The sequence below is a fragment of the Aplidium turbinatum genome, chromosome 2, assembly GCF_918807975.1.
Source record: "Aplidium turbinatum chromosome 2, kaAplTurb1.1, whole genome shotgun sequence".
Taxonomy (NCBI): Eukaryota; Metazoa; Chordata; class Ascidiacea; order Aplousobranchia; family Polyclinidae; genus Aplidium; species Aplidium turbinatum.
Window position 1 is genome coordinate 47,348,193 of NC_137473.1, and position 13,485 is coordinate 47,361,677.

At 40.4% G+C, this 13,485-nt stretch overlaps 1 protein-coding gene across 1 annotated transcript; it reads right to left on the reverse strand.

The window, feature by feature from the left end:
• Positions 1 to 9,227: 9,227 nt before the first annotated feature.
• Positions 9,228 to 13,100, reverse strand: LOC145764346 (uncharacterized). The gene has a single exon (XM_082575963.1). The coding sequence runs from the start codon at positions 13,098 to 13,100 to the stop codon at positions 9,228 to 9,230; it is 3,873 nt and encodes a 1,290-aa protein (XP_082432089.1).
• Between the last annotated feature and the right edge of the window lie 385 nt (positions 13,101 to 13,485).

Here is a 13,485-nt window from a genome sequence, read left to right on the forward strand (position 1 = left end):
CAATTGATTGAAATTATAGTGAAGACTAAAAACTATAAAACAGCCATTCAAGGTTTCAGATTGTTTCAACTGACGTCATTTGGTTCAGCGTTGGTTTCAGCTGAGTCAGCTTCAACAAATTTTGCTATTAAAATGTATTTGCAGTTGTATAACGGAATAAAGGAGTCTGATCGATGGATGATTTTAATCATAATAATAACAAAAAATTACCCCCCCCCCGGATAAGTTTAAGTCCGCCGTGGGACTAATATCAGCTGTTTAGACGCATATTAAACGATTTGATGCGGATACATAGAATTTCAACAATAATTCTTCACAACATTTCGGGGGGGGCCCGGGCCCCCTGGGCCCCCCCCATAAATCCGCGCCTGGTTCCAATCATGACGGACATGAAAGCTGCCCCGGACAACCTACTGATAATTATCACTGCAATAGCGAATCGTGTTCACCTCACTGTAGTTGCCGGAGATATGTGCTACCATACCATGCTGGATGTGGACCATGCCAAACTGGTTCATGTGTCCATACAGCAATCACATAATTACAGACGATGACACCGAGAGTGACAGCGATGAGCATTAGTAATACTTGATCCATTTGCTTTGTTTACGCTGATTATGTCAAGAGTCTACATGACCACATCGTATGAGCTCTTTATGCCTGCTCAGTTAACCCAAATATATATAGAAATTTACCGGGTTTATTAATAAACAATACATTGTTATTGTACATTTTTAATTGTTTTGGCAGCCATCTTGGATTGCCATATTGAATTTATAGGCTATCAGATAATTTAGCAATTCTGAGAATGGTCTCATTGACTTCACAAGGTATAAAAACCTAGATATAGACACCAAAACTACACGTTTTGGTCATATGATAACCTAGTTATGGTCACTTTACTGTTATTTTAATGGTTTGGCGGCCATCTTGGTTTGCCATATTGAATTTATAGATAATTCAACAGATAATTTAACAATTCTGAGAATAGTCTCATTGACTTCACAAGGTATAAAAACCTAGATATAGACACCAAAACTACATGTTTTGGTCATATGATGACCTAGTTATGGTCAATTTACTATGTTATTTTAATGGTTTAGTGGCCATCTTGGATTGCCATATTGAATTTATAGGCTATCAGATGAATTAACAATTCTGAGAATGGTTTCATTGACTTTACAAGGTATAAAAACCTAGATATAGACACCAAAACTACATGTTTTGGTCATAGGATAACCGAGTTATGGTCAATTTACTGTTATTTTAATGGTTTGGCGGCCATCTTGGATGGCCATATTGAATTTATAGGCTATCAGATGATTCAACAATTCTGAGAATAGTCTCATTGACTTCACAGGGTATAAAAACCTAGATATAGACACCAAAACTACATGTTTTGGTCATATGATGACTGAGTTATGGTCAATTTAATGTTTTGTTCAATGGTTTGGCGGCCATCTTGGAAGCTATCTTGAAAATAACCACTTTCCGGAAGTTGGATTCCTTAAGATTTTGAATATGTTAGTACTGACACTCAATACTAATCAAATCAGTTGAAAAACCATTGGTAACTTATTGTAACCAAAAAAGTAACACCAACAACAAACAAGCGACTACAATAAGAAAAAAACAAGCAAAAAATTAATACATGACGTCATTAATAACATAATTTTGTGTAATTTTTATCTCGTATATTTTGTAGTGGCAGTCAGTCCAAATGTAAAAAAATAACGTATCTAATTGCATAAAAATGCCGTGAAAAGAGCTCAAAATTGACTTGGAGGGAATTCCCGATTTGGGGGGGATCACGTGACCCAAAAAGTTGCGGCACCCACTAAAATTGAAGTTAGATTCATCAACTACAATAAAATGCAAAAAAACAACGTGTAACACGTTTAGCCTAAAGATGCTCGTTTTTGCCCCTCAGGGCCTGAACTAAAGAAGCTTCAAGATCAAGCGGTGCTGGTTCGACTTTCGGAGTGTGCGCTTGAGCAACGCATTCTAAGGACTGCTCTCCATTCAGTGGCACCTAATAGATGTAATAATTCCCCGGCAACAAGACTTCAACAATTGGAAATTTCACTCTGCCAATCTCGGTAACTGGCCCTGCTTCAAGAGCCTCCACATCTACAAGTATGCAAAACAACCAGGAATAACCTATCAAGGCTTTGTCAGTCCGAGAATAAAGATTCAAAACCAAGTTTGCCCCCTTTTTCAAATAGTTTTTTAAAAAAACACAAAAAAGCCCAAAAACATTCGGGCATTAAAAAAAACTATCGGTTTCTCAACCCTGGTTTTGCTACACTATGCCCCCCCCCCCCGGACTGGAGAATAACCAACTTTTATAATTTAATTTAGGGTGCTTTTAAAAGAACATGTTTGCACGTATAGCATTAAGTCACCGCTTTGGACACCTAATTTCTTTCCGGGCCCCCAAGGACTAACGAATAACAACTTTTATGCTTGAATTTAGTCAATTAGAATGGTTTTAACCAAACATTTTTGCGCGTAAATTATTAAATCACTATTTCGGGCCCCCCAACAATCACAGGCCTGGGCCCTCAAGGGTACGCCATACCCCCCTCTCGTAGGCCTTGAAGATGGAATGCTTTGGAGTGGCTGTGTTTTGTCAATTGATATGAAGAAAAAAGGTTGGAGACCACTGCCCTAGATTAGCCTACTTATATAAGTAATTTTTGATAGTAGCCTATGGTACAATACGAATAAAATAGTAGGCTACAATAACAAATTAGATTCCACAACAGACAGGAAGCTGTGAAAGACTATAATAACAAGCATCGAGTCTGCTGCTTTCCGTATTCTTAAAGAGACAAATGTCATAGGCTTTCTATCGGATGGTAGGTTGATTTTTTTTTTTGAAATGGCTATGTGAATAGTAACTATCCACACAGCCATTTCAAATCGCACCTTGCAAAATACACAAACTGTGTCGATTGATGCTGTAACATTGTGTAAGAAGCGTAGGATACACTGTAGGCTACAGGATAAGCATGCTTTGACTCAACATTTCAAAACAGAAGACACAACTTCGAAAGCAGGCAGGGCAGATATAAATTTTGGAAAAAAGAGAAAGATTGTTATTATTCTTATAAAATATTAGTAGCGCAATGAATCAAGCAGGCTAATTCAAATAATAATTGGTGTTGTAATGGCTGGTCCGAATAAGTATAATGTAGCCTACGGTATCGGTAGGCTATCACTATCAAACACTGGTCAACAGAAGAAAAGCAAAGTGTGCTCAAGAGCGACGTAGAACGTGATCCTTTCAAACGTCGAAGCACGCGATTGGCCCGGCAGTTGACCTGAATCAGGGTGGCCAGATTGGCCTTTTTAAGGCCAAATTTCTCGAATTTGGCCTTTTTTAAAGTTTGTTGGCCTTAGAAATTATACGTTTGGCCTTTTTCTAGATTTGGCCTTTTTTTAAATTTACTCTTCAAAATGCATAATAATCAATATGTCTCATATATCGTAACCTTAGGGAACGTTTAAATATTACGAAACGCCTTCGAGGGGGAGGGGGGGTTATGCAAAGCGTTACGTTAGCATCACATCGGGGGGGAGGGGGTTCAAGCAAAACGTTACGTAACGCTTTCGAGTACGGAATGGTAGTTTTTTGTGCTAAATTCGTAGTGAAAAAGCGTTACATGGGAGAGGAGGGATTGAAAAAAGCGTTACGTTGGCGTTACATGGGGGGAGGAGGGGGGGGGGGCAAAAATTTGGAAAAAAAGCGTTATGTAATATTTGAACGTTCCCTTACCAGATGAAACCATATTCACCATTGTTCAATACATGTTCTATGCTTGTTTAATAGTCATAAAGTGACGCCGGTGCCGAGTCAGACTGCGCTCACCCGCTAAGGTAACGCCTAGAACATCACACAACTAAGGCGAAAGAGAAAATTGAATTGAGTCCTGTCTTTGTCATGAGTTACCAAGGGGGGTGGGGGGGAACTTGTATACCTGGGACTGGTATATAAGTCCCCCCACCCCCCCTTGGTAACTCATAACAAAGACAGGACTCAATTCAATTTTCTCTTTCGCCTTAGTTGTGTGATGTTCTAAGTTTTCCACCCGCTAAGGCAGCCAGTGGTGCCAGATGTCACCACTGTAGCGGATTAAAACTCATCCGCTACAATCCTTTTATACTTGCTACCTTTTGGGCTACTTTAAGAATTATTTTTGCTACAATTTATTAAAATCCGGTAAAAGTCATAAAATATCGATAAATATGAATATTATAGATATTATATTATATGAATAGTAGAGATATTATTTTGGAATTATAATGTCAACGCTCAAAAGTAGGTAGCCTAGCCTATACAGAAACATAACGTGTTCACGTTTCAATCGATCGGTAGTCTAACACAACCGCCGGTTTGCCAGCCGAGTACTGTGTAATGTGCAAGGTGAATATGTTGCCAAAGCTGAGCAACATTTCTACAGATGAAAAAACCAAGACACACCTAAATAAAATATCAAACTTCTCTTAAAGTTCTCTCACTAAATTTGTCAATGAAGTCACTGTAACATCACTTTTGTGAATATAAAAGTTGTGTGAGCGAAATCAAAATTTTCCTATCTGGAAATTTGGTTGTCTGTTGGATTATAGAAACAACATTTAAATTCTCCCTTTGTCTGTAGCGTCCGGAAAAAACAAGTCTATTAACTATCTTAGATTCTGACAGTTTTCAGACTAAAAAAGAGTCTATGCCTCCTTTAGTCATATAGTGGCGCCCATATTTCTGAAATAGTGTTATTTTTAACTTTCAACGCATCGAAAATAGCCTGTGTTGTCGGATTCCTTTCAGTTGATTAATTATTGTGAGATTACATCTGTGTATACGTTGGCATAGCACAGTTTGACGTTGATTCTATGCTAAATGGGTTCGCTTGTTTGTAAACGTATTCCTTTGTGTCAATTTCTTAAAGATTCGTTGTATTGTGAAATACTCAGCATCAACGTCAACGAACGGCCTTTTTATGCAACTGTAACGTTTTTACATTCAGCATCAGGAATAGCCTTTTTCCTAATTCATGGCTTTAAATAGAAGAACTTTGCGTTATTTCTCTAATTCAGCAATAATAGCTCAGCTACGCGAACATTCCTTTGTGTCAATTTCACACGTATTAATGGATAGAATTGTTTAGCAGTTTAGAAATAGATTACTGTATTTGTTAACTGAGCTATTGAAATGAACTCTTGATCGTAATTTAAGAAAGGTTATATTAGACTTTCTGGAGTATTTGTTAACTATAATTCTATTCTATTTAGTCGTGATATAATGCTTAGGCGTATCACCTTGTAAATGCATTCTGGAAAAGGGGTTGTCAACAACCGGTAAATATGATTTTCATTTTATTCATAGTTTGTCTCATTTGTTAACCAGCCGTACATCTCTTATGAAGTTTAACATACCAAACGTATGATGTCTACTTGTATATTGTGGTAACTGTTTATTATTATTATACGTTTTCGTATTCGTAAAGTCACGGTTATTTTCCCCAGAGAAAAACCGCGACCTGACGAGGACAAATTGAGTGCTTCGAAGACAATTGCGCGTTTTTCCAACATAGAACAATCATCCCAGCTTGTTGGTGGTATGCGAGCAGACAAGTTCAAGTGGAATCACCTCAGTGTAGATCAGGTGTTTTAACATCAGACAACCCGCACCGCTATACGATCTTACATTGAAAGTTTTTCTCGGTTGTTGACAACAATGTTCCTCGTGGAAGATGGAGAATGGGTCGCGTTACCAGATCCTTTCCTGACAAAAAAGGAGTCGTTCGAATTGTAGAAGTTCTCACGCAGTCGGGAAGTATTCAACGGCCTATAGCAAAACTGTGCCTCATCCAGGAAGCAGATGGTATCGCCTCGAAATAAGATGACATTACGGAAATAGTAAAAGAACAATGATCGACATTATGTTTGGTAGCATGCTTACAACGAGAGACACTAAATGAGTTGTATGCACATACGTAGGCCTAATTATGTGCTATATATGTAAAGGACACTTGTTTGTAGTAGTGTAACATAGAAGTAGTGATGTTTGTGTGTTTGTAAAATGTATCTCATCCATCGTTAGCATTTTAAAGGGGAGGATGTAACATCACTTTTGTGAATATAAAAGTTGTGTGAGCGAAATCAAAATTTTCCTATCTGGAAATTTGGTTGTCTGTTGGATTATAGAAACAACATTTAAATTCTCCCTTTGTCTGTAGCGTCCGGAAAAAACAAGTCTATTAACTATCTTAGATTCTGACAGTTTTCAGACTAAAAAGGAGTCTATGCCTCCCTTAGTCATATAGTGGCGCCCATATTTCTGAAATAGTGTTATTTTTAACTTTCAACGCATCGAAAATAGCCTGTGTTGTCGGATTCCTTCCAGTTGATTAATTATTGTGAGATTACATCTGTGTATACGTTGGCATAGCACAGTTTGACGTTGATTCTATGCTAAATGGGTTCGCTTGTTTGTAAACGTATTCCTTTGTGTCAATTTCTTAAAGATTCGTTGTATTGTGAAATACTCAGCATCAACGTCAACGAACGGCCTTTTTATGCAACTGTTAAAGCACGCCAACTTGAAGAAATCACTCGGTTTCCAATGACTGCTTCGCAGCAATGAAGTTTATACGGTTTTTCTGTCAAGAAATAACACAACATAAGACACTAGTCACAATTCAGCAAGCACAACAGTCGAACTGATAAACGTACCAAATTTGTTGACAAACAGTTCTCAATCCACTGTACGGTACACAAGTTCCACAGGTTGGCCAATGACGCACTGAATAAATAAATTCGCGATGTTACCTTACACAATTATTACGTAGGCTACCGTACCGTACAACCATAACGCTAGGTCAATAATCATTAAAAAACAGAGAAACGTGGCAATTCACTTGGCCTAGTTAAGATCGGTTTACGAGAATTAATTTCCATTAGGCTGACAAATTATTGGTCAATAATTCAGTAGTAAACATAAATCCACAATTCACGACACAAATCAATCAATCATACAATTCAGAATAATGAACGTACCGGTAGTATGACCGGATCAGTAATGCCAAATGATGCACTTGTATGCGAAGGATTCTATAGTGATTGACTCTGCAATATTTAAGTTTGAAGTATTAGCCTAACAACAATTTACGCACATCAGAGATACGTTACGTTTGTTTACGGTAGACAGTCAACATTCAGCTACAAAAAACATTATTACATCACAAGTACGCTCACCAGTAAGTTGAACTTTGAGATGGCAAGCTGCAAATATGGAATTCAGCCTACACGCAAATAAGTATTACCATAGCAGTTGTCAAACTTAAGTCCTGTAGAAGTACATAACAGAGAAGCAGCTAACAAAGCATAAACATCAATCAATCAACTTTCAGTCACAAACTACAGTAACTAACAAGTTCGGCTAGCTGGCAAACTAGCAGCAAAAACGAAAACGTCTCGAAAGTTCCATAGACAATCTCGTGGTGAGTGTTGCCATTTACAAAGAGCGATAACATAACAATGAAGGGGAAACGACGCTAGGTGGCGAATACACAAATTAACGGGAGTAATGCAGTAAAACGAAAAGCAGGCCTTTCAAGGACCTGTTGAAAATCTAACACTCCCGGGCCAAAGAAGGGCCAAACTGGCTCGTTCTTTTCATGAATAAAAGTTTTTCAACAGTCTATTGTCATGTAACAGTTCAGTCTCTTCCTCATCGCTCTGATCTTCCAGCAAAATCTCAACGGTGTCTATTGGTGTCTCATCTTCATCTGGATCATCTTCTTCTCTTTGGACAATTACACAAAGTTTGGATATTGGTCTCTTCAGAGATCCGGTTGCAGTCTTCACTTCTACGGAACGAACAACGCCGTGACGATCAGGAAATGTTTCAATTACTCTGCCTAGTGGCCATCGTTGTCTGGGAGCAGAGTCATCAATCAAAAGGACGATATCTCCTCTTCGGATATTCTCCTTTCTGTGAAGCCACTCTGCTCTTGACATCACAGATCGTGGGTATTCCTTAACCCACTGCTTCCAAAAGGTGTCTGCCAGAAACTGCACATGGCGGTATCGATCACTTGGTCGGTAGCCATCTCTGTCGCAGCTTAACAGTTCTGCTGCTGGAAACGAGTTAGCTCGTGCAATTGTGATGTAATTTAACGTCACATGATGTCACAATGCCCCAAAAATCCTAATGTGTTGCCAGTCTGGGGGCCTGACAGGTTGCTTCAATTTTAAACCAAAAAAAACAATTTTTAACCCATTTCCCCGCCAAATTCTTAAAATTAAATAAAAGTCAAAACACCAATCAGTGTGAACAAAGCTTGAAATTCAGCAATGACTTTGAGGTCTAGAAATTCTTAGACTGGGATAATGATGCCAGGCTACTAGTATATTGATCAATGCACATAGGTCATGTAAAAGAGCTTACTTTTTATGCAGCAAGGTAATTGAAATATTCTATTATTTTTTAAGGTTTAGACTAATTTACCTATTCATTTAAAGTCACTAGACTAGACTGCTTACTGGTACTAGCTAGAAGTCCTGTAGGCTATCTAACCCTAGTCGCTAAAAAAATCCAAGCAAGCATTTTCTTATGAATATAGGCTATGACTATGCTATGATGTCAACAAAACTTTTGAATGTAATGTAAAGGCAAACCAAACGTGGTAGCCTATAGGTTTCATCGAAAGGAAATATGCTTGCAATCGCCTAGTTGGTTAAGTTAAACTTCGGTAGCCTACCGTACAGTAGCCTAGCTACCGGCCAGCATAAATTGTCATTTTTACATCGTTTCATCGTCGCCAGACGTTGAAATCGTGTAAAAAAGGAACTTTTGCTGATCAGGTATAAGTTGCAACTGAGAAATATTTACAAAAGCCATTCGATTTGGTCAAAGAACCGAATTAGCCTAACAGTTCGTATTTACATTGATTCAATGTTTGAATACGTTGAATCACTCGGTCTATCGTTTTTTTTTTTACATTGATTTCACGTCTGAACAGGTTGATTCGATGAAAAAAAAAAACTGTTTTGCTGACTGGCGCGCTTGTAAATGCAATGGTCATTTCGACGATCAATTGCAACACTGATTTGCTCCAAAATTTCAAAGTGCGTTTCAATAGTTTGGCAACCCATTTTTTCATTACCATGGCAACCAGAGAAAAAGGAGAACTCCTCTCACTTTTTCAAAACGCTGGCAGCTAAAGTGTTAACATTGGCGGTAAATTCGATGAAGAATTCAACTTCAACAAGTGGTTAGGTGTCAGGGGTAAGTCGCCATCAACTTCCAGTTTCACATCGGTGAGTGGTCTTGAATTGATGATGTCTTCCACTTCAAGAAGTAATGTGTGCAATGTGTCATCATCGAGTGGTTGTTTTGGTAAGATGTTCATAAGAATTTGACGTACTGTGCGAATCATTCTCTCCCAGGCTCCGCCCATATGGCTGGCTGTTGGGGGGTTGAATGACCATTCTATTCCTTGTTGTCGAAGGCTCTGGTGGATCTGGTTCTGATTCCACTCATCGATGGCTTGCTTCAAGATTCTTTCACAACCCACAAAGTTGGTTCCATTGTCAGAGAAGATTTTCTTGATGGGGCCTCTGCGAGCTATGAAGCGCCGCAAGGCATTTATGAATGCGCCAGTTGTCAGGTCTGGTGCCACCTCCAAGTGAATGGCTCTAGTTGTGAAACATGTAAAAAGGCAGCCGTATCTCTTAATGTCACTTCGTCTGTTTCGGACATTTAGCGGCCCAAAAAAGTCAACGCCAGTCTGTGAGAATGGTGGCTGTGACATTTGTAACCTTGCTTCTGGCAGTTCTGCCATGAGCTGTTGTCTAGGTTTTGCGGTCCTTCGTCGGCAAGGCAGGCATCTTGCAAGTACGTTTTTAACCGCAACTTTGGCATTAACTATCCAGTATTTTTGGTTAATATTGTTCAGTGTATGGCTTTCACCCATGTGCTTCGATTCGTTAGTATGACAATGTTCAATTATCAAGTCCGTTAAGTGGCGCTCTGGAGCTATGATAGCAGGATGTCGCGTTTCGAACGGTAAGTCGGCTCTGTCGATTCTTCCGCCAACACGTAGGACATCTTTCATTAGGACAGGGCTGAGTTTTTCGAGTGGGATCCTCTTAGCTTTGGGCATGTTTGGATGTTCTCCTTTGGATAGAGATTTGATCCAGGCAGGAAAACTCTGACGCTGCTCGTATTTGATTAACTCGATTTCTGCCTCATCAAGTTCTGGCACACTGATTGGTCCTTTCAGTGTAATCTGGGTTTCGTTCTTCATGCGCATCAGTAAGTATGATTTGAATCTCAGGAACCAGGCTACTGATAGTTTCAATCGGCGCAGAGATGAGAAGTAGGAGATTAACTTGTTGGTTCCTTGGTTTTCAGTTGTAGAAACAGTAAAGGTTTCGATTTTTCTCTTTGGTTTGTAAGCAGCAAAGATATCTTCAGATTGTGGTTGCTGAGCGGTTTGGTTGGGCCATTCTTCTGGGGGTTTCCTCAGAAAATCTGGGCCATTGAGCCACATCCCAGAATGCATCAAGGCTTTGGCCGTCATGCCCCTTGATGCTTGGTCAGCAGGGTTCTGCTTCGTGTCACGGACAAAAAAAATTGAAATGTCGGATTCAGCATCGAAATTATCTAAGCCTGTCTCCTTTGGTCGAGTACCTCTAAGCAACCAGCCTAAGGGCGTCCTGACTGCATCAGGTCCTTGCTTCGGGTTAGGTGCAAAGCGGCTTTCAATGCATCGGTGGGAGACAGCATGATCATTTCCGATCAACAGTGTAACTGTACCATGGTCCAGTTGCTTCAAGTCAATGCCTTGGAGGTGCTTGTGCGTTTGCAGATACTCCGGAGAAGGCGCTGGAGTTGGCTTGGTAGGTATCTTGTCAACGACGATCACATCTGTCAGTTCTTGCACTTCGCCGCCAACTACTGGTAGAACTTTCAACGCTACAGTTGAAGAACTGAAGGAATATGGTCCACTCGAAAACAGTGTTTGCACCTGGAAGTCACCAGATGGCTCAGGTTTCAGTTCAAGCATCTCTACAAGTTTTTGTTCACAAAAGGTGCGGTTTGAACCAGAATCTAGGAGAGCATAAGTATGTATTACCTTTCCTTCTCCTGTCACACGTACGGGAACGATGTCCAAGTAAGTTGCCGAGTTGCTGGTTCTGGAATGGAAGGTTTTTACAACTTCATTTGTGTTCCTTTCTAATGGTCTTCTTCCGGGATCATCTGGCTGGCTATCATTTCTTCTATTAGCAATGGGGTTGGGGTGTCGTCTCTGGATTTGTTCTCCAGTTGTGACCAAGTACCGATGTAACAGAGAATGATGTGATGAGCTTCCGCATTCAGTGCATTTACCTCGGCTTCTGCAGTCGGCACGTATGTGATCTGGTCCAAGACAGTTTAAGCACAATTTGTTCTTCCTTACAAATTGCTCCCGTTCAGTGACGGATTGGGCTTTGAACTCTTTGCAGTGTTGCAAATAATGTGTATTATCGCACAGGATACATTGTATGAGTCGCTTGTTGCCAATTCGGAGCTGTCCAGATCTTTCAGTAGGTTTTGTCACTACGTTAAACAGTGCAGCCTTTTGTTTCCCTTTGGTGTCAGGCTTGTTAAGTTTGTCGACATTTGATGAAAAGAGTTTCACGCCATAGATTGAATTGGCAATCCTAGATTCGTTCGTTATGAAGTCAGCAAAGTGTTGGAATCCAGCCACTTTTCCAGTGTCATCATTGATTTTCAGAGCTTCAATTACCCACTTTTCTTTCAAAGACACTGGCAGCTTATTCGCAAGGCAGGTGATAAACTGCACGGTATCCAAGTTCGAAGCTTCGGTGTTTGAGCTCAATGATGAACAACATCTTTTTAACAGGACGGACAACTTCTCCAATTGCTCGGGTTCGTGGTGAGAAATTCTGGTAACAGCTCTCAAGCGTTCCTCACAAGCATGCGCAATAACGTGTGGTTGGCCATACCTCCGTTTCAATTCTTCCCACGCTTCATCATAGCAGTTGTGACCTTCGCTGCTGTCGGCAAGGTGCCTTATTTGTTCACAGACTGCATCACAGCAGTGCTGCATGAGGTAAGACATCTTCCTGTCGGGTATCAACCAATCAGAAATATGGGACTTAAAACGGTGCCAGAAAGCCCAGAAATCGAGCGGGTCACCAAAGAATTTCTTAACATCTGGTTTAGGTAGAAGTCGTTCTGAAAGATCAGGTTGTCGGCTAGTATAATAACAAGGGTAATTTACCTTTTGGTCTGGCATTCTTGCAGATGTTGCAGTTGGTTCTTGTTTGTGCCGCTCATCACCGTGACGCAGAGGTTCCAGGTGTGTGTCTTTGTCAGTGAAGGTTTGCTGTGGCAATCGTACGGGTGTCATTGATCCAACATTGATAATCGAAGAAGAATCATCTTGCCAGAGTGCGGCTTCAGTTTCGGCAGCTTTAATTTGACGCAGGTCTTCAGCTTCGGCTCTCTCACGTTCAAAGCGAGCTTTATCCTGCTCCAACTGAGCGAACAAGCGAGCTTTATCCTGTTCCATCTGAGCAAACAAGCGAGCTTTATCCTGTTCCATGCGAACTAGTTCTTCTTCCTCTCGTCGCCTGGCATCATTCTGTTCTTTTGTCAAACGAGCTAGTTCCAATTTGGCATGTGCTTCACGTTGACGCAAACTGTACGTTGTACTCGATGACCGAATGCTTCCGGATTTGGAGCGGTGAGAATGGGTACGCAAGGACGAGTGATGTGAACGTAGTGGAGGAGTTTTAGTGTCTGTCCTCTCGCATTCCGTGAACCACTGTTTGGCTCTATCAGCAAATTCTTCTTTACCTTGAATGTAATCCCGTTTGGTTGAAAGACCCCCTAGAATTTGTTCATTGTCAGGGACATCGACACAAAGCGCCATTAAAGAAGCATAATTTTTATCAATTTCTAACAGGATAATCTGTACTTCTGTGAGGTTTTCACGTTTGCTCATCAGCTGTTCACCACGCTTGTAGCTGTCTCTCAAAGTAACAGCTGCTTGTTGAATAGCTTCGGCTTTGGAATCCATAACTGTGTATGCAAATCCGCTTCGCAACAGCATAAGCTAACTTCAGCAAATGAGAGATGTCACGTAACACTGATGGGAACTTGGTAAGTAAACGCAAATTTGATCGTCAGGTTGGTGAAGATCAGCAGTTTGGTTCAATTGACGAAATCAGCTTCAGTTCAAAGATGGTTAAGCTTTGATGTCAAATTTGAAAAACGATGTTGTGTGCGACGCGAACACAACAGGTGCGGTAGTTAATTGCGCCGGTGACGTCACGATTTTCCTAATCCACCCGGCAGGACTGAGCAACTGTTAAAGCACGCCAACTTGAAGAAATCACTCGGTTTCCAATGACTGCTTCGCAGCAATGAAGTTTATACGGTTTTTCTGTCAAGAAATAACACAA

Excerpts from the sequence above, each read along its gene's own strand:
- LOC145764346 (XM_082575963.1), bottom strand. The coding sequence starts at position 13,100 with ATGGATTCCAAAGCCGAAGCTATTCAACAAGCAGCTGTTACTTTGAGA.